Here is a 24,343-nt window from a genome sequence, read left to right as displayed (position 1 = left end):
TAGTCCATGTTAATTGACTGCTTCCCCATGTAAACGCGAAAAGGAACTGGCTTTCCTCATGGACTCTTATAGAGAAAAATGCAGAGCACAGGTCCATGACACTGAAGTGTGTGCTGTCAGGAGGGATTCCTGTTAATATGGTATTTGGATTGGCCGTGATGGCATGTCTTGGGATTACAAAATTATTTATGATCCGCAAGTCCTGCACAAGGCGGTATCTGATGGGAGTACCTGGGGGGCCAGGTTTCTTGACAGGCAGGAGGGGTGAGTTACATGGACTGGCACAGGGCACAAGGATTCCTTGATCCATGAAGTCCTTTATCATTGGTTTCAATCCTTCTATTGCTTCTGTGGGGAGGGGATATTGCTTGACGCAAGGAAAAGGAATGTCTGTGCGGTATTTGATTATAACGGGGTCTGCAGATTTAAGAAGTCCTACTGCTGTGGAAGTGGTTCCCCATAGCCAAGGGGGCACAGTGTTCTCAATAGAAGGGGGTATTCCTACATCAGAGAGGTTTTCCTCTTTAACAATGCCTTGGAATGAGGCTACTGAGTCTTCAGGCATATGTAGGTAAATGCCATCAGGACTGCACGTAATGGTAGCCTTGAGCTTACATAAAAGATCTCTTCCTAACAAATTTACAGGGCTTGAGGTGAGGAGAAAGGAATGCTCAGCTGCTAGAGGTCCCAAGGTAACAGTAGTGGGTTTGGAAAGATTACATGTCCTGGGAATTCCGTCAATGCCCATGATGCGTTGTTTTTGTTGGCTTGGGCTCAAATGACTATTACTCAGGGTAGAAAATGTAGCACCTGTGTCCACTAAACATCGATATTCATGTCCATCAATATTTATGGAACAAATAGGTTCATCTGAGGATAGATGAAAGGTTGGGCAAACTAGGGCAACAAAGTCGGAACTCCCTGCTGATTGTCAATAATTAGAGTAATGCTGTTGGTTCTGAAGAAAAGGATTTTGAAGTTGTTGCCCATGGCTCTGGTTCAGGGCCGGATTTAAATTAGTGGAATTCGTAGAGTTATGTGCTGAAACAGGGTCATCTAGGCGGTTAGGACAGTCTCTTCTAAAATGTCCCTCCTGCTGGCAGTGGAAACATTTCAGAACAGCGGGTCTATTACAGGAATTCTGTGGTGGGTTCATTTGAGCGAGTGGGTTATTATTTTGTCGAGGTCCTCGGAGACCAGTCTGAGGATAGGGATGGTTCAGCTGGGGTCTTTGAGAGTTTTGATAGGGGTGATTCATTTGAGGTTTATGAGAGTTCTGAGGGGTTCTGTAAGGTGGGCTTAGAGGCTGGGAGTTGTAGGGTGCCCTGAGGGCCAGAGCTAAGACTCTAGCTTTCTCCTCCCTTTCTCTTATTTCTTCCTTTTTCCTTCTTTCATCTCTTCCGTCGAAAACTGTCTTTGCAATAGCTAAGATTTCGGACATTGGCTTTCCTTCATAGCCTAATTGGAGGTTGAGAACCTTTTTTATATCTGGGTTTGATTGGTCCTTGAAAAAACTTTTTACGATGATTTGATTCTCAGGATTGTCAGGGTCTATTCCACCCCAAGTCCTGAAAGCTGATATTAGTCTGGTGTAAAAGGCAGAAGGGGTTTCGTCTGACCCTTGACTGATGGCTTGGATTTTTGTCCAATTTATGCCCTTTTTTCCCGCTAATTTTATGCCTTCCAGTATGGCTTTCCGGAAGATTTTTAAGCTCCAGATTCCTTCTTCTGTGTTATAGTCCCAACTTGGGTCATTATGTAGTTGAGGCACAGTTACCAGTTCAGCGTTGGCGGGTTTTTTGTCTTGGAATTGGGGTTTTCCTAATGCTTCTGCTGCCTTATTAAATATTTCCTCTCTTTCTGGGTCATTGAAGAGGGCGTTTAGGAGCATGTGAACATCAGCCCATGAAGGGTTGTGGGTTGAAAAAATAGTAGATATTTGACGATAGCATCGATCTGGATCTTCCTTTAAGGTGGTCATTTGATTTGACCAGTTCATTAGATCAGATGTAAGAAAGGGAACGTGGGAATACACAAACGTGGTAGGTCCTTCCGCGGTTGCTGGGGCCAGCGGAACGGATCTAAGGGGATACTGTCCCTTCCCTGTAATCTCAGAGTCCTTTGTTGAATCATTGAGGTTTTGTTCCCTTTTTGAATTAGCAACAACTTCTAATGCAGTAAGTAGTTGGGACACTAATTCTTCATCATGGAGTTTGCTACGAGTCCGATTTGCTACTGGGCTTGGGTTTAAATCTGGCATGGGAGGGGTGGAACTGTTAGTCAAGGTTCTATTAACGTCGATTTGCTTTAATTCGGGCATGGATGGTGTGGTATTTGTAGTTGAGGCTCTACCGATGTCAGACTGCTGGAGGTCTAGCGCTTGTGGACCATTGTTTTCTGCACTGGGAAGGCTGGCGGGGGTTGAAGTCCCAGACAAAGTGGAAAGCCTAAGCTCATTCTCAGGTGGTGGGGGAAAGCCAGTGATAGGTTGCTGCCTTGGAAATAAAACTAGAGGACTGGGATCGTCTTCTATAACGTCTTGATAGGAAGGGGGCTTCTTCTGGGTTGTTAGAATGGGCATCTGCCGGGACATGACACTTCCAGCTCTTAATTTCTCTCGGGAGCATTCGAATAGCTCAAGATATCGGATCTGAAGGGGATACTGGTCTTCCAGGGCAGTGCGTAGAGCAGCAAGGCGCTGGATGTTAAAAGATCCTTCCTTCACCCACCTTATTTCGTAAGGGTATCTTGTGGTAGCCCGCACCCAATTTTTGGTGCAGTGCTTCACCAATTTGGATCTGCAGAGGGTTCCAGTACCTGGCAATTCTTCCCAGGCTTTTAGTACATAATTAAGTGGACTGTCAGAGTCCAGGCGGGAAGTAAGCGCCAATTGGGCTTCCTTCTCGCCAGGGGTCTGAGGACTATTGCCTTTTGACAAGGGTGCACCCATTTTCTCAAGTGGAAGGGGTTGGACCTGGGCAATCTTCCGAAGGGTCCGAAATAAGGGAAACCTGGACAAATCTCTGAGGGGAACTGGACAAATCTCCAAGGGGGAAAACCTGGGAATACTTGGACAAATCTCCGAGGGGAACTGGACAAATCTCCGAGGGGAAAAACCTGGGGATACTTGGACAAATCTCCGAGGGGAACTGGACAAATCTCCGAGGGGGAAAACCTGGGGATACCTCACTTAATCTCTATTCTACAACCCACAGCAACCTCCCTGCCTTTTACAATCTAACTCAGAGTCCCTACTGAACGCTTGCACACTTGCAATGCCAGGTTGAGACTCTGGAATATGAAAGATGGAAAGGAATTCAGCGCCCTTGCGTTCTCTGTTCACAGGTCATTTCTAACAAAGATCGCCATGGCAGAGGTGCGGCTGCGCTGGGAGTTATAGTCTTGGGAATTATAGTTTTCAGTGCAGAAGAAATTGCACGACCTTTCTGGGCAAAACTCCGAAGGAATAGGTCGGCATAAAGAATTAAGTGAAAGAAGTCACACACAACCCTTGCCTGGGCATACTCCGAAGGGCTAAGGCTGGTGTTGAGATCGAGGGGACAGAAAGGAGGAGAAGGCAATTTTTCAAGAGTTAAAGTGAGGAAAGAAGTAAGGATTTGAGAAGTATAGGTTGCTGTGGTTTGCAGAATCCCACCCCACTACCCGTTTCCCTGCTTATACTCACTTCGCAAGCGCGGTGTCTCTCGTCCTTCAGGAAGCTTCCAATTTTGAGATGACAGGAATATTGGGGAGAGAAACAGTCAGAAGGAAACAACCCCCCCCCAAACAGCCGGCTAGATCACCGTTGCTTTTTCCTGGTTGGTCCTGTTGAGGATCCCAGTTAGAGCCGGGACTCAAGGTTTACCAGGGAAAGAAAAGCCCCCCTTGCAAACGGCTGGGTGCGCTTGGGCTTTCAGTCCCTGACACCCCAAAAATCCCGGGTAACCGGCTCCTGGCTGGCTCGCCAAAATGTAATAAATTTTGATTGCCTCCCCAAGGGGCCCCCTCCTCAGAAGAAGGACCAGGGCCCTGGAAGGAGCGCAAATGAAGGCTCTGTACCGGTCGGGAAGAGACAGAGACCACACCAGGATTTGGAAAAAGCAAAGCCTGATCTTTATTGAAAGAACAGGAAAAAAAACAAACCAACAACACAAAAAAACTGTTGCAACAGGGTCCCCGCTCACGCAATGACACGGAGTCAGAGACCCTGAACAAAGGGACTGCCTTGATTCTTATACCTTTTGATTTTCATTCAGATCAATAGCAAGGAGGTGGGGGGAAGCGATATGAGGGGTGTGAAGAGTTGATTAACATAAGGTAAACAGGATGTTGAAAGAGTTTCTGGAGGTGTCAATTTGCTGAAGGGCTCAGGTGGTAGGTGTCGATCTTCAGGTGGTATGTGTCGATCTTCGTGTTAATTAATTTTGGATCTGCTTAAAATGGCTTTTCCTTTATCTACAGGAAAACCTCCTGTCAACTGTTGATAATCAGCATGCAGGTGTGAGGCTGGATGTTTGAGAAGATGTTCAGGAAATAACTTAAATGTTAATGTGAAATCCTATTCTGCAATGCTATCAATTCGGGTGATAGCCTGATGTTTGCATACTTTTTTGAAAAATAGGATTGCTTTATTTTGAGCTCATATCTGTGTGTATTCATGGTATGGTTTGCAGACCCAGTAGGAGGCAGTGTGGTGGATTGAGTTTTGGCAGCCTTTTGGATACACTATTGAGTCAAGTATATACATTTTGAAATATTTAGATTGTTTCATTATTTTAAAACTACATTTTGGATACATTCAGAAAAGTACAGCAAACTACATTTTGGATACATTCAATACTTTTTAAAAGGATAGCTTCATGGAGAAAGAGGTACATGGCAACAGGCACGTTACATTAAGATGATGCATTAAAAGGCACACATTATATTACATTCAATGATACGTGAAGAGACACAGGCACGTTACATTAAGATGATGCATTAAAAGGCACACATTATATTACATTCAATGATACGTGAAGAGACACAGTAAGATGGCATCTTCCCAACAATGCATTCTTTAAGGCACAGTTTATTATTATTGTGAGACTTGGGTAGGATGATATCATTAGGATCATTTTACCTTTATTCCCCTCTCTGACCCTGACTCTCTTATGACACCTCGCCTAATATTAGAACTCAGAGACATCCAGTGAAGCTGAATGTTGAAAGATTCATGACAGACAAAATAAAGTACCTCTCTTTGCACAGCACATAGTTAATTAAACTCACTCCCACCACAGGCAAGTGATGGCCAACAACTTGGATGACTTTAAAAGAGTGTTAAGAGAAATTCATGGAGGGCAGGGTTATTAACCCTGATGGTTATGTTCTACAGTACTTCCAATATCAGAGGCAGTATTCTTCTGAATACCAGTCGCTGGAAACTGCAGGAGGCGAGAGTGCTCTTGCACTCTCAGGTCCTGCTTGCTGGCTTCCCACAGGCATCCGGTTGGGCAAATCCCAGCTCTATGTGGAGATGCTGCAGACTGATCCTAGGACCTTCTGCATGCAAGTCATATGCTCCTTCACCCAGGCACAGCCTTTCATGAGGCTTACTTGCAAGTCAGTGTACTTAGGACTGAAACACCCATAGGGCTGAAAAGGTTACAGTAGTATATACCAAAAAAATTAGTAAGCAGACAAAAAGGGAGACAGGTAAATTGTATGAGAAACTGATCCTCAGTGTTCACTTATGCAACAGTCCTCCCAGTTTCCTGGGAATAAGCCCCACTGAGCTCAATTGAGTTTACTTAGAAGGAAACCTATCTAAGGTTCATATTGTTACTGAGTTTGTTACTGAGCGCAATCCTGAGCGCATGTTTTCTCATAGGCAAGTCTACCCAAGGCCGGCCGCCTTAAAGGGCTTAATAACAGATATGAAAACCGCAGGCTGTATTCACACAGCTATCGCGTAATTCAGAGCCGCCACCGCCACAGATCAAAGAAAATATAGCCTCTTTCCCTTCATAGGGCGCTTGCTGACGCCTCTAATCCCGAAACAGCAGTCGCAGAGACCGATTCCTCCCTATGGGCGTCGCTGGTGCCTCTAGTAACATGGCGGCAGCACAGGCCGGCAGGAAGCGTCTCACTTCCGTTTAGTGCTACGACCGTAAGGGCGCCGCTAACTATGCGGTTTCTGGTTGGCTATGCCTTGCGTCCAATGAGAAACCCGGTTGTTGGAGAGTACTGGGAAGAACCCCGCGCCGTAGGCTCCTCCCTTTCCTTTTTGCTATCGCCGTCGTAGAGAGCGCACGTCCAGAGGCCCGAAGTGAGTAGGCTTGGGGGGCTTCTTTTACTCCGCGCCCCCCCTTTTTTGTAATGGATGCGTCCAGGACGGGCTTAGATTCCATCTCCACCGCCTGCCGTTCCGCGGGTTTATAAGCCGGGCAGCCCGGTTGGCGATACCATGTGAGCCAGGGTGGAGGGGGTGACATGGCGGCCATGTGCTTCCTGATCCAGGTTAGGGAAGGCCCGGCTGGGAAGGAGAGGAGCCTGTGATTGTGGTGGTCTGTGACGAAAGGATGCGGAGGGCATATCATACCCTAGAAACGGCGAAGGCGAAGGGAGTGCTTTAGAAGCCTCCCGGGCAAAAAGGGCGAGTGGAGGTGGTGGGGAGCAGCACCCCCCATTCCGATTTAAAATAAAAATTTAGAGATTGCAACAAGTGGGTGAGGATGCTTTTTCGCCCTGGTAAGCGACCGTAGTGCATTAGGTTTTCGCATTTCCGGCTTGTTCTGGCGATGGAAAGTTGAAACTTAAAATCTTAGCGGCATGGCGGCTTTGTGGGAATGTGGGAGTTGTGATGGTAGCACGTGTCTCCCGTGAGGGGGCTTATTTTTAGAAGGCCCTGAATTGAAATCGTTAATTTTTTTATAGCCCCCCTTTCCGCCCAAGTTAAATATTTAATTTGCAGTTGAGAGAACATATTGTGTGTTGTAATGTAAGAAGAGGCTGCCTTATACCAAGTCAGGCTGTTTGTTCATCTGCCACAGTATTGTCCAGTCCTGAATAGTGGTGCTACTGCAGTGTTTGGTAAAGAATAGTAGCATTCACTACTAGATCTTTTTTAAAATAAAAGTAGTAGTGTCAGGAATTGAACCTGGTGTTTTCTGCAGGCGAAGCATGTGCTCTAAATAGGAGTTACTTCCTGGATGCCCCTAATATGAAATACATAAGGGTAGTTCTTAAGCATAGATATATCAAAAATTAAGAGGGCAGCTGTGCATACTCCCCTGGAACTTTAGGTAGTGTCATCCATTTTAAAACTTACTGGACTATCATATGTATTAAACACAGGAAAAATCTTCTGCTGTTCAAATAAGTATCAGCCATTTTTTTTTAAAAAAACAAACCCTGCCTTATTTTTTCTTTCCCAGAATGCGCTACGTTGCAGCTTACCTTCTTGCTGTCCTTGGGGGCAATGAGTCCCCAAGCTCAAAAGACTTAAAGAAAATTCTTGACAGTGTAGGCATTGAGACGGACGATGAACGTGTGAATAAGGTGAGTGACAGATAGGTGTGCAGTGTGGCATAAATGCCATTCATTGAGAAGACTACACTGGACCACAAGCCCCTTTTCACCCAAATAGAGACTATGCAAAATGAAGGCTTGAAGAATGTTGTTATTGGTTCCTATTTCACAAGTATTCTCTGGATATTCCCTGTGCACCTCTCAGCTGCTTTGGGGCTAACTTTCACTGTCCAGAATGAATTGGAGTAACTCTAATATTGTACTGCGTATCCTGTAGTAATGAGACTTCCATTTGTATACTGAAGATCACAGGATGGTTTATAGTATTAAAATAAATGAGATCACAAAATACATAGAAAATTAACCAATAACCCCCTCTCCCACAAACATATTTCAGACACCATAGATTGTGTAAGCAGCCAAAGGCCTAGTTATAAAAGTCTTCTTCTGAGCTAGATCTACAGTTCAGTGTTGCAGCTTTCTTTGGCTTCTGGACTTAATGCCAACAGGAAGGAAGAGCAGATTGCAAGCTGCCATAGCTCAGTTCTGTGTGTGCTATATCTGTCTTTTCTAGTATTAAGCTTGGGACAACTGGTAGTCATGCAAAATTTGTACAGCATAAAAAGAAATGCAAATTAAAGTTTTCTCTCTTGAACTTTACTATGGTAAACAACCTAAATGAGCTAATCAGCAATGAAAAAACACCTTTGCTTAATGAAAGGGTATCACTTTTTTAGACAGAAGGTTAATTTTTAAAAGTCCCAACGTTTTGGCTTAGTAGTTTTTCAGCCATTATTAGTAGTTTCTACCAACCTTCCCTGGTTTCAATCACTCCATGATAGGCTTTTAAGAAATCCATCTGCCTTCTCAAAAGCCCAGCAAGCATAATGGGAAACTGTTGATTTCCCCCACCCAAGGAAATATGGGGCTTGTATAAAAACAATTCAGTTATTTGAGTTCTTGACTCAAATGAGATTCCAGATGAATATCATGCTGTGCTTGGTAAGAGGTTATTTTATTCCCACTTGGATAGCTAATCTGCTTGACTGTAGCTAACCAAAAGTGCCCTGGGGATCACTATATTTTTTGTGCAAAGCTGCAATAACGCATCTGAGAAGATGGTAATCTCTTTCTGAGTTCAGTGTGGCACAGTGCAGTTTCCCCAGGGCAGCTCTAGGCAAGACCAATTGTATTTTTTAAAAAGTGTTTTGAGTTGCTTCAGTTTCGCAGTATTTTGGCCACAGTTGTTAATTCTTTGGTTCCCTGCACTTAGAATCTTTTTAGGTAACACTTTTCAACTTGCTTCCCACAGGTCATTAGTGAGCTGAATGGGAAAAACATTGAAGATGTCATCTCCCAAGGTGAGTTTAAAATGGAGACAGGTTTGAAAGGGACCATGAGTCCCTCTTTGGCACTGAGAGGTCACTAGTTCAGAGGTATTTAACTATTTTGATTACAGCAGAGAGGGTTGTTGGGAGTGAAATTACCACAGCAACATAATTCAATCTTGAAACAGTCAAGTGGCCAAACTTTAAAACTGTAATTACTCAGCATAGCAAATGGCAATCCAGAGTGTAATCAATAAATATGTGTGGCATTAATGGAATATGCTTGGAAATGTAATGGGTCCATCCTAATTCCTACAGGCTCATGCTGGTGCCTGCTGGGTTTCGCTGGTGGACCACATTAATTTGGGGAAACCCTCATAAAAACAGGCACTTGTTGCCTGTTTGTATAGAGGATGTTCTCAACAAATCGCTGTTTAAAAAGCAGCATTGCCTTCTGTGGGGGAAAACAATCTTGCTGGCTGAATGGGTCTCTAAAAAGAATAACAATTTCTGTCTAGCCAGTTTGCTCTATTAAAGTCTTCTGCTGCCATCTTGCTCCCTGTCCACCATGCCTCCTTCCGTGATAAAATAATGAAGCTATTTGTCCTAGTCCCAACTTCATACCCCTCTTCCATCTCCCTCAAACTATCTTGCTTGGTGAGATGACCACCTTACTAGCATCTCCCCGCATTTCCTTAATCCTGTCTGCCCCTCACCTCCTGGTCTTCTCCTTACATCTTAACACCAATACTTGGAATATATGGGTTGCATTTCAGGTATATATCAACATCCTTCTTTACTGGCCAACTTTTTTCTGGCCTCTGCTTCTGGACTTTTGGAACATGCTGTGTATTTCCTAGTGTCTCGTGTTTCTCTATTTCAATTTCTCTTTCCCTGTACAATCTGTGATATTGCTGATTGTGCCCTTTCCCACACCTTAGGTAGAACTCTTGTTATAGGCTGGTTCTTTTCCATCCTGTCTTTGTTGTTTGCTCACTGTTTCCATTGTGGGCAGTGCCTTTTGGACATGCTAAGAATCTTCATGGCTTGTTCATTGGTCCCATGCTACACATCATTTGCACCCTTGGACAACTGTTTTTTGTAAATTCAGCAGCAGCAGTATCACTTTTGCGCTGCCTTTCCATAGTAATCCATGCTCAAGGCAGCTCACAACACCAAAACATTTTACATAATTCACTAACAGTTACAAGCTATGACAAAATTTAAGCAGCCGTATGCTCAGTGAACTAATGAAAACATCTCATGGTGGACAAATATACAATGCGAATAAATCCAACAGTAATATATGTATATTTTTGCTGGTAATCAAGGTGTGTGTGTATCATACACACACACACACACACCCCTTGGATCACCAACAAAAATAATGCATATCCAAAACTAAATTTTGCCCCAGCAACAACAGTACCCCACCCTGATGATCCCTGGGGAGCGTGTCAAAGGTCTTCTTGTGCTCTTTGTAGCATCCACCTTGTAGACCAGTGGTGAAGCCTTGGCTTTATTTTGGATTGTTCCCTAACACCCCCTATTGTTAAGTCATGTCAATCAACATTGTAAAATGTTCTGGTTTGGTCATCTCCCAACCTGATTATAGTAAGCTGCTATGTTGTTTCCCCTTGTCATTCTGCCATCCACTCCACTCCATGTAGAACTCTATGCCACCCATTGAATTCCTCCTGAATGCCAGCACAGTGGCTCTACCTCTCTTCCTGTGAAGCCCTTCTGAACCCCCCATCCTTGTATGGTCACACAAGCCTCCTTTTTGTTTCCACTGGCAAAATGTTGGAACCTCCTTTCAGGAGGGACTTAGGCATCTTAGGCTATTAGGTGCCATGTAAATTGTTGGTGCTGAATACATAGTCATAGTAACTACAGTGATATGGCTGCTCCTGTTACTATAACAGCTATATCATTGATTATCTAATGTTGATGTGTCTAGATGCCTGCAGGAAAACTGGTACAGCAAACTACAGGACTTGTTAATGCTTATATGAGGCCCTTTGTATTTGTTCTAAATAAAGGGGTTTTTGTACACTTAAATTACTTCTTGGCTCTGCTGTTACACATATTCTTCTGAGAATATGCTGAATGGTTATAAAACGTGTTTACTGTTCTGGCTCCAGGAATACCATGCAATTGTTTAGATTTATATTCCTAGAAACAAAGAACAGGCATTTCCCCCACTGACGTGCTTGTTCTCACAAGGGAAATGGTATATTGCCAACTTCCCTGGAACTGTTGGCATTAATTGGTAGCTAGTCTTTAAATCTCTAGGGTCCATTCATCATGTAACTAATGTAGTTGCACAGTGTACTCCTTACCACAGTTCTAAGTTTGGCTTCATGCTGCTAATGGGAACAAAAGGTTCCCACTGGTTGCATGGGAGAAGGGCATTGAAGGACCAGTTGGCCTGGTTTATATGCAGAAACTAGGCTGATAGAATATTAAGACTTCCTTTTCTGGCACCTGGTGTGAGTTTGGTGGTCAACTGAAGTTGATCACTGGTATTGTGTCAATAGCCTGTGGTGTCTGATGTATTGGGGGCCAACAACTTGAGGCGCTTGTGACAAAACTGGTCTTCTAAAGTGCTAGGCAAAAGTTCATCCTTCTGTTACTCCCTTTATCAGAAATGGACTGGGGCAGGAAGGGGGGAAAGGGTTGGGCAGTAGGGAACACTGCAGAATTGGGGGTTTGTCCTCAGGTATCTCACTCGTTGGCTTCATATACAGTTCTTCATTTTCCTTGTTAATGTCCCCCAGGTAACAGCAAGCTTGCCAGCATGCCAGTTGGTGGGGCTGTAGCAGTTTCTGCTGGAGGTTCTGCTGCTCCTGCTGCAGGTGCTGCACCAGCAGCTGGTACGTATAATGGATCATGAAAAGGAAGGTTGGGTGGGCAAGCAGGCATCAAGCGGGAGAAAACTTCTAGAGAGGAATCCAAAAACTTGGTAATTTCACGTTGAGTAGCCACAGTCTATGAGATTAACTGAACAACTCGTATGATATGAGTTGTTACTTTATGACTTGGTTCCATTTGGAAACATTGCCCAGTTCGACATTAAAAAAATGTCTTGGCAATAGCTCTTCCAGTTGTAAGGAAAACATTATTGCACGGTAATGTTCTAGCTCAGACTTCAGATACATTCTCTTCAGCTAAGATACTCTGATTTGGTATGGATGCTGAGACCCAGCCAATCTTCTCTGCTTTCTTTTTACCTTTTTGCTTATTTGCAGTAGGCAATGTTGGCATATTGTAACATGGGGTTACTAAGTGCAGTGAGATGACATATGGCCTACATGAGTGCTGAACCTAATACAACTTGTTGATGAGCAGTGTCTGCCTTCAGCTATTTGCATCATGACTTTCTTTGGATTCTCTTCTAACTCCAGATTGGTTGACCCTCACACCTCATCTTTAAGGCAGCTGCAGTTGTAGTGGTGCTGGGGACATGTGATGTTCTGGGTCTTTCCTGAGCTACAGCTTGCATCACCCCTTGCCATTGACCATACTGGAGGGAGTTGAACAATGTCTGAGGGCCATAGATTCCCCACCACTAGTATATAGAATTAGCCTATAAAAATGCTGTTTTGAGAGTTGTCTGCTAAACTGTCTATATCTACTTGTCTTTTCAGCGGAGGAGAAGAAAGAAGAAAAGAAAGAAGAGTCTGAAGAATCTGATGATGATATGGGATTTGGGCTGTTCGATTAAACTTTTGTTGAGGGCTAATCTATAATAAAATTTGGTTACAATATTGTTTTGTTGTGGCGTACTTGATAAGCTTCCTTGCTTTCTGCATATACAGTGTTCTGAATCAGTTGGTAATTCTTTAGAAGTAGCATCTTGTGATAAAGTTACAACTCTTGTTATTGTTTTGTGAATTACGGATTTTCTAGAGTGGTTCAAAGCTGTTTGGTATTAACATAAAGTGAGCAATTCGATCCTATTTAACTCTGCTAAGAGATTAAAAATAGGTTTTTCCGCAACAAAAAAGTTTTTGCAGTAACTAAAATATTTGGAAGAGAAATAGGCTGATACGGATGTAGGCAGAGCCTTTTATAAAAACCAGGAGGCAGCTTCTTCATGCTTTTACACCTTAAATGTGATGCCTTAATCTGATATATGTCAGGTGTAGAGGCAGACAAGCTGATGCCTTTTACACAAATTTTGGTTCACTTTATAGAAATTGAGTAAGAGTGTTTCAAAATATGCATCAGACGAAGCCACATTTTGAATTCAAAAGACTTCTAAAGGGTTAAATGTTCTTCTACAAAACTAATACTGAATTATGGTCAAATCAAGGAGCAGTATACAACCATGCAGAACTACCTCCTGGTTACCCAGACTTCACTATGTCTTACCTGTTCTGAGAAGTTTTTAAAAATTAGATTTTTGCTTTTATTGCCATAAACTTTGCTCTTCTGTGTTAGTATGAAATACAGAGCCCCACGTGCCATGAAATATATTTAAAATACATTTAAATTAGGGTTGCCATATTTCAAAAAGTGAAAATCTGGACTCAGTAGTTGAATTATTATTATTTTTTGCAAGAACTCAAAAAAGTGGGGGGGGGGGGTTGCTGTTTTTTTAGGAAAATCTGCAAAAAGCCAACACTTCCAATGTGGGATGCCATATGTCCAGGTTTTCCCATACATTTTAACAGCTTACGGAAAATTCCGCCTAGACACCATTTTCAACAGACTAATCCCAGCTATGTCCAGGGATTTCCGGATATATGATAGACCTATTTAAATATATTTAGAATACAGGGCAGCTGAAATCCTCCAGCAGGTTTTCAATCCCTGCTTTAAAGAGTGATGGGCATGGCAGAAAAATCAGTCCATGTAACACATGCATTGCATACACTCAATATTATACTGGCCCTTGCCTCCCGAATATGAAGCCGAAAAGTGATGGCCGAACCAAAGTGGCATAACCTCATAAATTGATGAAAAATTCTAATTTGAACCCAGATTGGTGCCCTTTGGTATCTTGTCTGTTTTGTGGCCTTCATGAAGCAAAATAATTTCACTACAGTTCTTCAAGTGACAGGGAGTGTAAAGTGAGCTAAGAGGTGGAAGGGACCCTGGGGATCATCTGGTCCAGCCCCTGTAATGCAGGAATATGCACCTGTCCCTTATGGGAATTAACATGCAACCTTGGTGTTCTCAGCACCACACTTGTGTCCAGTACCTTGGAATACAGATGTAGCTGACTTGGTCCACTCACCTAAGATAGGGTATTTTTTAATAATTTTTTTCTTGAAGACTGTTAGGAAACTTGAAAGTAGCATCCAGTAACACAACATACATAACTTGGCTTCTTTAATACAGTGGTACATCGGATTACATACACTTCAGGTTACAGACTCCGCTAACCCAGAAATAGTGCTTCAGGTTAAGAACTTTGCTTCAGGGTGAGAACAGAAATCGTGCTCCGGCGGTGCGGCAACAGTAGGAGGCCCCATTAGCTAAAGTGGTGCTTCAGGTTAAGAACAGTTTCAGGTTAAGAACGGACCTCCAGAACGAATAAAGTACTTAACCCGAGGTACCACTGTACATAGGTATTGCACCATGTTATAAGAGATTATATAAAATGCAGCAATTATGTAAACAACTAGATACTTTTTCCTCAGAGTGCATATGCTTGTAAAAATGCAATGCACTGCATAAAAGGAAACTGCTGCCATAGAGTTCTAAATACTGGCACAGAAACAAAAACAGCTATAATAAGTGCCTTGGGCAAAGTGCAAAGGCAACCCTATAATGGACTATGGACTTCTTAGCTAGTCTTGAGTAAAAGCTGGCTGAGTCCTAATTCCAGTGAAGTTGGGATATTTTTGCATCATGTTTTTAAAAGGATGGGAAAATTCTGTAACTAATGTTTTCATATGTAGGCAGCAAGCAAAGCATAGTTGTTTACATTTCTTTCAACAGGTTTGAGACAGCAGCGGGATTTTACAGAATAGGAGAGGTTTATTATGAGCTCCACTCACAGTGCCAGATATTCAGCCTATGAACAGGCATGTGACTTAAGGAATAATATACTGTAAATAAAAATAGGGTTTAGAGAACACTGCTGTGGCTTCTGACGGTGAAAGAGCTGACTGGGAGAAATGCACACACACCATTATTGTTTGTCCAGCTCTCCCTCTTGTTTCTGTGGACTATTATCACAAAGGATTTCTAATCACATTCCCTGCCCCTCCTCTAGAGTCCAATGCCATTTATAAATAGACAGAACAATATTGTCCAAGCCTTTGTTGAAAGTATTCCAGCTGGCCTAGGTATCAGTTTCATAGGTTTTCTGCTTCCACTTTCTAACTTATAGTTTGACTGAAAACAAAGGGGTGGTGAAAGTAAATGGAAAGATGCTAAAACCCTATGAAGTGATCTTGGGTAGTAGGCATCTATAGGACCTTCAGGATTTTTGACAAATAATTGATACCTTTCATAATCACTGGAGAATTAGTACGTGGCCTCCAGTATACTGGACTACAACTCCCATCATTGTATTTTAATTGTATTTTAATTTTGTTTTTAAGTTGTAATCATTCAACTTGTTTTTATTATTGCTTGTAAGCCGCCCTGAGCCCGGCCTTGGCTGGGGAGGGCGGAGTATAAATAAAAATTATTATTATTATTATTATCATCATCATCATCTGTGATGGTTTCATCTGCTAAATTTCAACTTGGAATGCAACTTAAAAGGCATGTCTGCATTGCCTCCCTAACACTCATTGGTGGGACGAACAGGATTGCTGAGGAATTATTTTAATTATTTCCTCCATTCCATTTCATGCTAGCATACAAGGAAAGGTAACAACTTGTAATTAATACATCATGTACTGATGTTGCTTAATAGCAAATGTCTCTTTAAAAGATCCCAGTTAGTATAGATAATCTCAACTAGATTGCCCAGTTAAATTATCCTTTGATAATTAACCAAATGAATTGCAATGTTCATGCTGATAATTAACAGTACTAATCTGGTGTGTGAGATCACACTCGCTTTCAGTATTCTCATTTTGGCTGTAGACTTGCCAAAGATGAAGCCTGAGCACCAGGTTTCCTTCTCATTTTAGTTGATGTAGATTAAGTAGGCATTGATTTTATTTTCATTTTAGTATCACAGGCCAAACTGATGTGCAATGATTGGATCCACTGTAGGGAAGATGCAAAATGGATCAGGGTATCACCACGCGGGATGGGGGTGGTTATTTCTTTGGAAAACATTCTTCCCACCCCTTGCTGCTAAGTGATGCAAATTTTCTGTGTAGAAAAATAAGATCCCAGCCCCCAGACCAGTGTATCAAAAACAGCAGCCTGGAGAACATGGGAACTGGCTGTTCTCACTTTACATTAGTCCCCGAGGCCCCAATTTTAAAAAGAAATGGTTAACATCTGAATGCCTACTTTTGAAACACAGGCAGCATGACAAGCAAACAGTAAAGAAAAACAATGGGATCTCTCTAGTTAGCTTGCTACTATTTGGACAGAACTGCTAACCCAGACCTTTTCTGTCTAGTCTCTCTGTTCCAACAGATACACTGGGCTGGTTCGCATATAATACTAAGTCAAACCATGGCCAAGCATGAATGAGTGAGTGAGTGAGTGAGTGAGGGGGTCACAGTCACTCTAGCAATGCTGCAAATGGATATGACAACGAGACTCATTACACTTGACCACTGGCTATAATGGCTGGTGAGAGTTGTAATCCAAGAACATTTGGAGGGTCACATGTTCCCCGTCCCTGGTTTAAAGACCAACAGATTTGTTGTGGCTTACATTTTTATGAAACCAAGCCTGCTTTGCCTCTTCATGCATCTGATTAAGTGGACTCTAACCCACCAAAGGATATGCTAAAATAAATCTGTTCGCTACCAAGGTGCTAATTACAAGGCATTTTTCTTGCCAGCTTTTTTTTTTGCTGCATCAGACAAGCAGAGCAATCTTGTACATGTTTACTAGTCTTAGGCCCACTGTGTTTTATGACACTTCCTAGTAAGTCTCACAAGCTGGAGGAAGGTAGTGGTGCAGTCGGGCAATTTTAGACTCCGGACTTACTGGTTTGATAGCTCTCCCATTTATTACTTCACCTCTTCGCAAATGCTACAGCATTTAGGGGACCCTCCTGCTTATCCTGCTGAGGAGGGCCCCCTAGCCTTGTCCAGAAGATGGTTTAACTTTACTTTTCCCCAAAACCACTTCCATAGCTGTCAACGTTTTCCTTTTTTTAAGGGAAATTCCCTTATTCCGAATAGGATTCCTCGCAAGAAAAGGGAAAAGTTGACAGCTATGCTTAACACCCCAATCTCAGGTACGTTTATTTGGGACTCAGCTCCGTAGGGCTTTCTCAAGAAAACAAACGCAAGGAGACCACCCTCTTCTGAGCCTCGCCCTTCAAATTCCCGACCCCCAGCCTGGCAAACACAGCAGCCTTCCCTCTGCGCACCACATACGTACCCTTTAACCTCCAGTGTGTACACGCGCGTCACCATAACACGCCTGAGGCAACCGCAATGCGCGAGACCTTCAAACTTGGCTTCCTGGGAAAGCCAAGGATCTCTCCCAAAACAAGCATATCTGGGTCGAAAGCTACAGCAGCGGCGCTTGCGAAGAGGGCACCCCCCAGATGCGCGCTCCGGGCGCCCCCGCGATTGGATGCCGCCTCGGAACGCCCTCGAGCTTTCTGGGAAATACTCCCCAGCGGCGGGTTGCTGGAGCCGGTAGGCGAAGCCCGCCCACCCCCCGTCCCAGGTTGGTGCCCACCCCCCGTTCCCCGAAGCCTTTCGGCGCCCTCCGACTCCACCTTCCGAGGGGGCGTGGAGAGTGTCGCCACCGCCTCTGCGCAGCAGCCATTAGCCGCTCGCTGGCGTCGTGGGATTGTGACCAAGCGGGGCTCCTCCCCGCTGCTGGCGCGCACCCGATATAACGCTTCCCTCCCGGCCGTCGGCGCTCAGGTGGAGTTTGCGGCGACTAGAAGACTAGAAGGCGGAAGAAGCGAGTGGCAGCGCGGCGACCACCGAGAGAAACCCCTTCCTGCACGCCAGGCGCTGAGAAGGAGCCAGGCAGGGCGAGCCACAGAAGCTGCCCGGGAGTGCCCAGCCCCGCGCCGGGAGAGCTCGCTCCGTGTCCCTCTTACTCCCTGCCTCGCCCCGCATCCGTGAGGGCGTGCGAGGAAGAGGAGGTGGTTGTTGTGAGGCGATGTACCCTCTGGGCTCCACCTGGAATATCTCCTTCGCGGGCTGCGGGTTCTTGGGGGTGTACCACATCGGGGTCGCCAGCTGCCTCCAAGAGCACGCGCCTTTCTTGGTGGCGAATGCCAAGAACATTTATGGCGCCTCGGCCGGAGCTCTGACGGCTACAGCCCTGGTCACTGGAGCCTGCCTAGGTAAGGAGCCTGCCTGTGTCATCCTGTGCCTTTGCGTTCCCCTTCTGCGCGGTGGGTGGAAAGCAAAAACAGACTACTGGGAGAGGGGCGCCTTCCTGTCAGTCCTGCCGCTTTCCCTTTCCTTCTGAAGGAGGAATCCAGATGACAACGCGCGCCCCCAACCACCGAAACTAATGGGTGGGTGTGCTTTTTTCAGCGGTGACACACGCAGAGACGGGGCGGGGCGGGGGGGGGGGACAGACACACACATACCGCTTATTTGAACGGATGACTCTCACCTTTTCTGGTTCACGTGAACCTGCCTCATGCTGAGTCAGACCTTAGTCCTGCATGCAAAACATACGCTCTTTTGCTGAACCATGCCTTTTTCTCTTCCTTGTTATTAATGTGTCACTTGGGTGTGGGTAGGTACAGGTTTGGATTCTGTTTAAAAGGTTTGCATACTTCTGCTCTTCTGTGGAGATCTCAGGGTTGTTTACAAAAACAATATAAAACTGAAATAATGTGTTTTATGTGTTGACTGTTTTCATTTTAAAATGTAATAAAATAAAACTCCCAAAAAAATTAATTGTCTTTACCTCGTACCTAAAAGACAACAATTTTGGCACCGGCAAGGCCTCTGGGGAGGGTATTGCTCCCTGGTTTTCAGCTGCCTTACTTTACTTGGATGGTGTGGGGCCCTGGAAAGATGATCTCGAGGCACAGAGAAGTTGATATAGGAGCAGGTGTTTCTTCAGGTACCTGAGCCCTAATTTATGTAGTGCTTCAAAATGGACTGGAAGCCATGGAAGTTATTTCAGTGCTGGGAAGTTAAGTTTCTACCAAGCAGACAGAGGCAATAGCTTAGTACCTGTTTTTGAACTACCCAAAGGTTCTGAATTGTCTTAAAAGCAGCATGTACAATGCAACACAGTACTCAACCCCAGTGTGTGTGTGTGTGTGTGTGTGTGTGTGTGTGTGTGTGTATACAGGGTAAGTCCTTTAAGAGAGGCCCCACATGTTCCACGGGGCCTCTTTTAAAAGACTCACCCTGTGTATATATATATATTGTTATGAATCTGTGGGTGCAAGACACCCTACCTTCTTGGAACCAATTGTTGTTGGCATCTTTCTGTCTTGAAAGACAATGAAGTGTGCATTTGGGGGTGAAGTCAGATGGACTACCTTCTCAGGCAGATGAGTCCCACCTGCCCCACACTTCCCTCTACAGCAGGGGTCAGCAACCTAAGGCCCATGGGCCGGAAGCAGCCCGCGGAGGTCGTTTGACCAGCCCGCAAACTGCCCTCGAACCGAGCTGCCCGCTTGTGCACTGTGCTAAACCGGCTCGGGGACTTGCTTCCACAGCACCAAAAATCGCATCTGCACAGACGCAGATGCCAAATATCAGCAAAAACATATTCTCATAGTAGCATCTCAAAAGCATTTTGCCCTTCCCTAAATATTCATTCATAGTCTTTGGGCTTCATGGATTCAGACCTATGCTTTCTACCATATCTTATAAGTGGTGTTGTTTTGTTAATCTTGATTTATTATTTGCTTATCTCTCCGGGAACCTGGAACACAATAAAGCTGCATGTCCTCTAAGTTAGATCATCTGTTTGTTTTCAAGCCCTCTGTATGCACACTATCTGAAAGGGAGTGTGGTGTGCATTAGGGGGCACTAACTGTCCTTTAAAAGGATAGTTAGTATTTGTTTTTACCTTCAAAATTGTCTCTCGTGGAATTCTCATAAAGCTTTCTTATAAAGTGGTGTGTTTTTTAAAAAAAAAAGGTTTCTAAGGCTGCAATACTGTACTGTGACTTAATTCTGAGTAAATATTCTTAGAATTGGGCAGCAAGAATCCTCCTTGAAACATGAGCTTAGTCTGTGCTGGACTGAAGGAAACAAGATGTGAATTGCCAACTGCCAGCTCTGGACTAGGTGACTCCAAGGTCCATTCCAACCCTAAAATTATATGATTATTTCCTCCTCGGTTGCAGGGATTTTGTGCCCTTAAGACCCTAACAGATAGAAATCCAGCAGATAAAACAGAGCCTTTGTTTGTTGGGAAAACCTTTCATTGCTAATTTTTTATTTGACATGCAGCAACTGAAGGCCCAAAGGGTATGCCAGGGAAACAAGGCAGGGGGTGGGTCAGTTCATTTGCTGGCTCTGCATGCAGCCCTGAGTAGTGAATGCACAAGTACTGTACTTTTGTTGGGGCTTATTCCTCTGGTATGACAGGATAATCTCATTATTCTGCATGTAGGGGCAACACACAGCTTTGTCGCAGAGCACTTGCTTTGCAAATAGAGGTTTCCTGAGTCAGTCTCTGCTCTGGCATTGCCTGTTAAACAGGGGACTTGACTAGCTGGTGATAAGGAAATACCCTTTTTTGCCTTAGACTTCAAAGAACTACTGTACTGCTTATCGGAGTAGCCAGTGCTGAACTAGTTAGAGTAGGGGTCTTGCTCGTTATATAAGGTAGCTTTCTGTATTCCCAAACTGAGACCTGGTGGTAAGCAAGCACAGGGCTGAGCTTTCGCCAGTGGCATTGCGGGAGGGGGGGGCGCCCCGGGTGCCATGTCTGGGGGTGGTGATAAGAAGACACCCCGCGGGGTGCTCGCACCGCCGCAGCCGCATGTGGAGGATACTCCGTTCACAGCTGCAGCCGCGAGCAGAGGATCCCGCCATCGTCCATATATTGTTCGAGTGGTGCTGGTCGCAAATCACTATGTACAACGCATGTGCGCTGTCACGCGCATGCATTCTACGTAGTGACACCGCGCATGCGTAATATGTAGCGGCGCAACGAGTGCACAGCCGGTGGTTTGCCCCGCCCCGGGTGTTGGTTAGCCTTCATTTGCCCCTGGCTTTCGCCAAGACTAATTCCTAACTATAGAATAGCTAGGAAGTTCCCTGGTTTCAGCTTTCCCCATTGCATAGTTACAGAACATTGCTTCTGGTGACTTTCTTTTAGGCCATTCTTGCTAGTGGGTAGGGGTCTATTTGGGAAGAAGTAGGAAAGCATAATACGTGTTCAGTGCAAGTGGCAATGAAATGACATAACCTTTCGTACATCATGTGAATGTTTACCATGAGTGCACACTTGCCAATGAGCAGCAACCAATCCCGGCTCTTGAATGAGTCTTTCCTACATGTTTTACACATACAGTACTGTACATGCAAATTTGCTGCTCACATCCATCTATTCCTTTTGCTGTCCATTCACCAATATAAATACCTATAAGCTTTAAAACATGGGTGGCTTATGGCCACATTAATTGTGTCACTTTATCATCAGTAAGAACAGTGTTCAAGTGGCCACTTATTTTAATCTTGCTTGTAATCTTACTGGTAAGCAAAATTAGGCAAACCATTCTGTCATGGAGATTGTACCTTGTGCTGTAATTGCTGGTGATAATGAACATACTTTTGTACTTTGTTTTCTGATTAGTCATTTGAAAGATTCCCTTTCAATTCCATTGGTAATTTAATCAGCTTTGGTGAACAAGAACAGTGTAGAGAAAGTTTTCAACCATTTTTTAGAATGCTTAAAAAAAAGATGTGTTTGCTGCCATGGGCTCCTTCAGGAAGAAGGGCAGGATGTAAATTGTATTCTTACAGCTTTTGCCATTCTGGGGCCCTCCAGATGTTCTGAACTAGAACTTCCATCACTGCAGAGCACAGAGTTGTCCAAAATGCCCGGAGAGCACCTGGATGGTGCAGGCTGTTTTACACACAAGTGCACACAGGTAATCTAATCTTCATTTACTCATTGCCCACCTACACTAGGAGCCATATATGTACATTCATCCCATGGATTCTGGATCAAACACTTCTTTAAAAAGCAAATGGCAGCTGAAACAGCCCAATGAGATATAAAGTGTAGCTATGAACTTTGTAGAGGTAGAAACAACAGGAACCCAGGCTTGTTTTGTTAATTAAAAATACCTTTACAAAGTGAGTGATACTAATGAGCATCTAGAAACTTCCAGGTGTAAACTTATTAAGATGCACCCCATGGAGTAACCAGACTTACTGGTTATGGGATATATAGTCTTGAAATGCATTTAAAGTGACGTTACATGCCTCTGAGCTCCAGTTGGAGTCACTCCCAATGAGAAAACTCAATATGTATGCATATTGTGTATGCATACAGTATCTGTTTTAATTGTGGCTCAGGAAAGGAAATCCATAATTAAGATTGCACAAATTTCTGTTAAAACAGACACAAACAAATTTAAAGCCTCTGCTGTTCACTTTGTATTGTATTTGTTATTTATTCAGTAAGCTGTGCTATATCCCTGAATACAAAGTGGATGGGAGATAAAGCCCTGGATGTTGCTTTCAAAATCCACAAGTTCATAATTACGGTAGGTTCCTGCCAGCTCCTTCCCAAAAATCTATCTTGCAGATTCCATACTGGTTGCATTATATGGACACTTTCATTGTCACTCTTTTATAGAGGAAGAACAAACTTGCATTTGCCCTCAGAAAGCTGTTTTTCTTTCTAGGGAGGTGAATGAGAGGGGGTAGAGAGGATGTGTTCACACTCCTGTTTTCTGTGCATTCCCAGTTCTGGGGGTTTGATCCAGAACACAACATTAACTCAATATGTATCCTGTATTTTGTTATGAAATATTGCCATTTGATGCATTGTTTCTCAAACCAGCTTCACACTGATTGGAGTCCTTAAGCCCAGTGGTGGAAGAAAATGAGTGCGGGGGGAGCACACCGCCCCTGGCAGTGCAATCCCAGTGGGGTGCCATCGCAGCTCCCCCCCCCCCTGGTGCTGGGCATCACGCCCCTGCAGGCGGCGTGCCCTGCCCCCAGGATGTGTGCCATGCCCCTGCGGGCAGTGAAGGCTTCCAGTGCTGCCTGTGAACATGTGCCCTGACTGTAAGAAATTGTTGATCAATTAAGAGCACTTAATTGGTTTTCTGCCAGAATAGGTAATATTGCTATTTAGGGCTTCTAGGAACAGTTTGGCACATACACATTGATTATCCTATGCTCTCTAAGGCTTAGAATCATAGAACTGTAGAGTTGGAAAATACCCTCAGGGTCATCTAGCCAACCCCCTGCAATGCAAGAATCCTGCCCACAACTGTCCCTGGGTTGCTGGTTAACAGCCAGATGCACTGACCAATTCCACCACTAAGCACCATTGAGTTTTCACATTGGGAATGACTTTTTAACGTTCAGACACGCTACTCACAACTAGGCAAAGTTTCTCTAGGTCTGCAGATTTCTCTAGTTCTAAGGCTATAATTACCTGAAAAGAGAAGAAGGTAAAGGCTAATGAAGGCTAAGGTGTGGATTTAGCAGGTGCCTTCTGTGCCGGCTTTTGAACGCCTGCTGCAAACTTTTCTATCCTGTCAAGCCTATGCAGGGAATTAAGAGTACACCCCCCACAATGGTCTATTGATGTTTGCATTTAATTTCTTTTTGCTTTTAACTTGCTATGATGTTACTGTTTGGTTTTATGTTTTTATATTGCTGTAAACCACTGTGATATCTTTTTATGATACAGTGGTATGTAAATATTTTTATAAATAAATGAAATGTTCTGTCATGCTCATGGTGAATAGTAATCTAGTAAAATTTGCATGCATATACCTTTACAACTACGGCACCATTTCTGGGGCCTTTTTTGTTTTGGGGTCAGGGGATTGGTCAAGCCTATGGAGTGTTAGTCACATTTTGATCCGGCCCACTGGATGAAAGCCCTGTGGGGTAACATGTTAGGTTTGAGGAAAGGAAAGGAAAGAGAAGAGAGGAAGTGGACAGAGTGGCTGGTGGAGTTTGTGGGAAGAAAGAGAATGACTGTGAAGGCGGATGGCGAAAGGAATAGTTAGACTGAGGGGGAGGAACAGTAGAAGATTTCATATAGAGATGGCCTATCAACAGGAAATGATGTTGGTAATTGCCATCTGATTATGCCAAACCGCCTCCATGCACGCCACAATTCCGTGTCTGGCTGTGCCCTTGCACCATCGTTTTGTGGTTCATGGGCCTAAGTAATCTATCTCCAGCCTAGAGTGCTGTACATCTGCATCACCAGATGCCTACATCTTCTCTCAATGGAAGTGTACTTCACCCAGTTGGGAT

General features: G+C 44.1%; 2 protein-coding genes across 3 annotated transcripts in view; both read left to right on the top strand.

Annotated features, from left to right (window-relative positions):
* Window positions 1–6,154: 6,154 nt before the first annotated feature.
* RPLP2 (ribosomal protein lateral stalk subunit P2) lies at window positions 6,155–12,612 on the top strand. The gene is made up of 5 exons (XM_081203426.1): window positions 6,155–6,310; window positions 7,419–7,542; window positions 8,825–8,873; window positions 11,621–11,716; window positions 12,491–12,612. The coding sequence occupies exons 2-5, from the start codon at window positions 7,420–7,422 to the stop codon at window positions 12,565–12,567; spliced, it is 345 nt and encodes a 114-aa protein (XP_081059552.1). The 5' UTR covers window positions 6,155–6,310; window position 7,419; the 3' UTR covers window positions 12,568–12,612.
* Window positions 12,613–17,864: 5,252 nt separating this feature from the next.
* PNPLA2 (patatin like domain 2, triacylglycerol lipase) overlaps window positions 17,865–24,343 on the top strand; it is a 41,235-nt gene continuing 34,756 nt past the window's right edge. For both annotated transcript variants that reach the window (XM_081202972.1, XM_081202973.1), the window contains exon 1: window positions 17,865–18,249. In XM_081202972.1, the coding sequence (XP_081059098.1) occupies window positions 18,063–18,249 (187 nt within the window). In that variant the 5' untranslated portion in view covers window positions 17,865–18,062. The remainder of the gene's footprint in view (window positions 18,250–24,343) is intronic.

This window comes from Podarcis bocagei, assembly GCF_964188305.1.
Source record: "Podarcis bocagei genome assembly, chromosome: 1".
Classification (NCBI taxonomy): domain Eukaryota; kingdom Metazoa; phylum Chordata; class Lepidosauria; order Squamata; family Lacertidae; genus Podarcis; species Podarcis bocagei.
The sequence above is the reverse complement of the archived record's forward strand: the minus strand, read 5'-3'. Positions and strand labels throughout refer to the sequence as shown.

What these genes read in the sequence shown, in the direction of transcription:
- RPLP2 (XM_081203426.1), top strand. Translation starts at nt 7,420, where the DNA reads ATGCGCTACGTTGCAGCTTACCTTCTTGCTGTCCTTGGGGGCAATGAG. An exon ending in ACGATGAACGTGTGAATAAG is followed by an intron (nt 7,543 to 8,824) that starts GTGAGTGACAGA and finishes TGCTTCCCACAG; the next exon opens with GTCATTAGTGAGCTGAATGG. An exon ending in AGGTGCTGCACCAGCAGCTG is followed by an intron (nt 11,717 to 12,490) that starts GTACGTATAATG and finishes TTGTCTTTTCAG; the next exon opens with CGGAGGAGAAGAAAGAAGAA.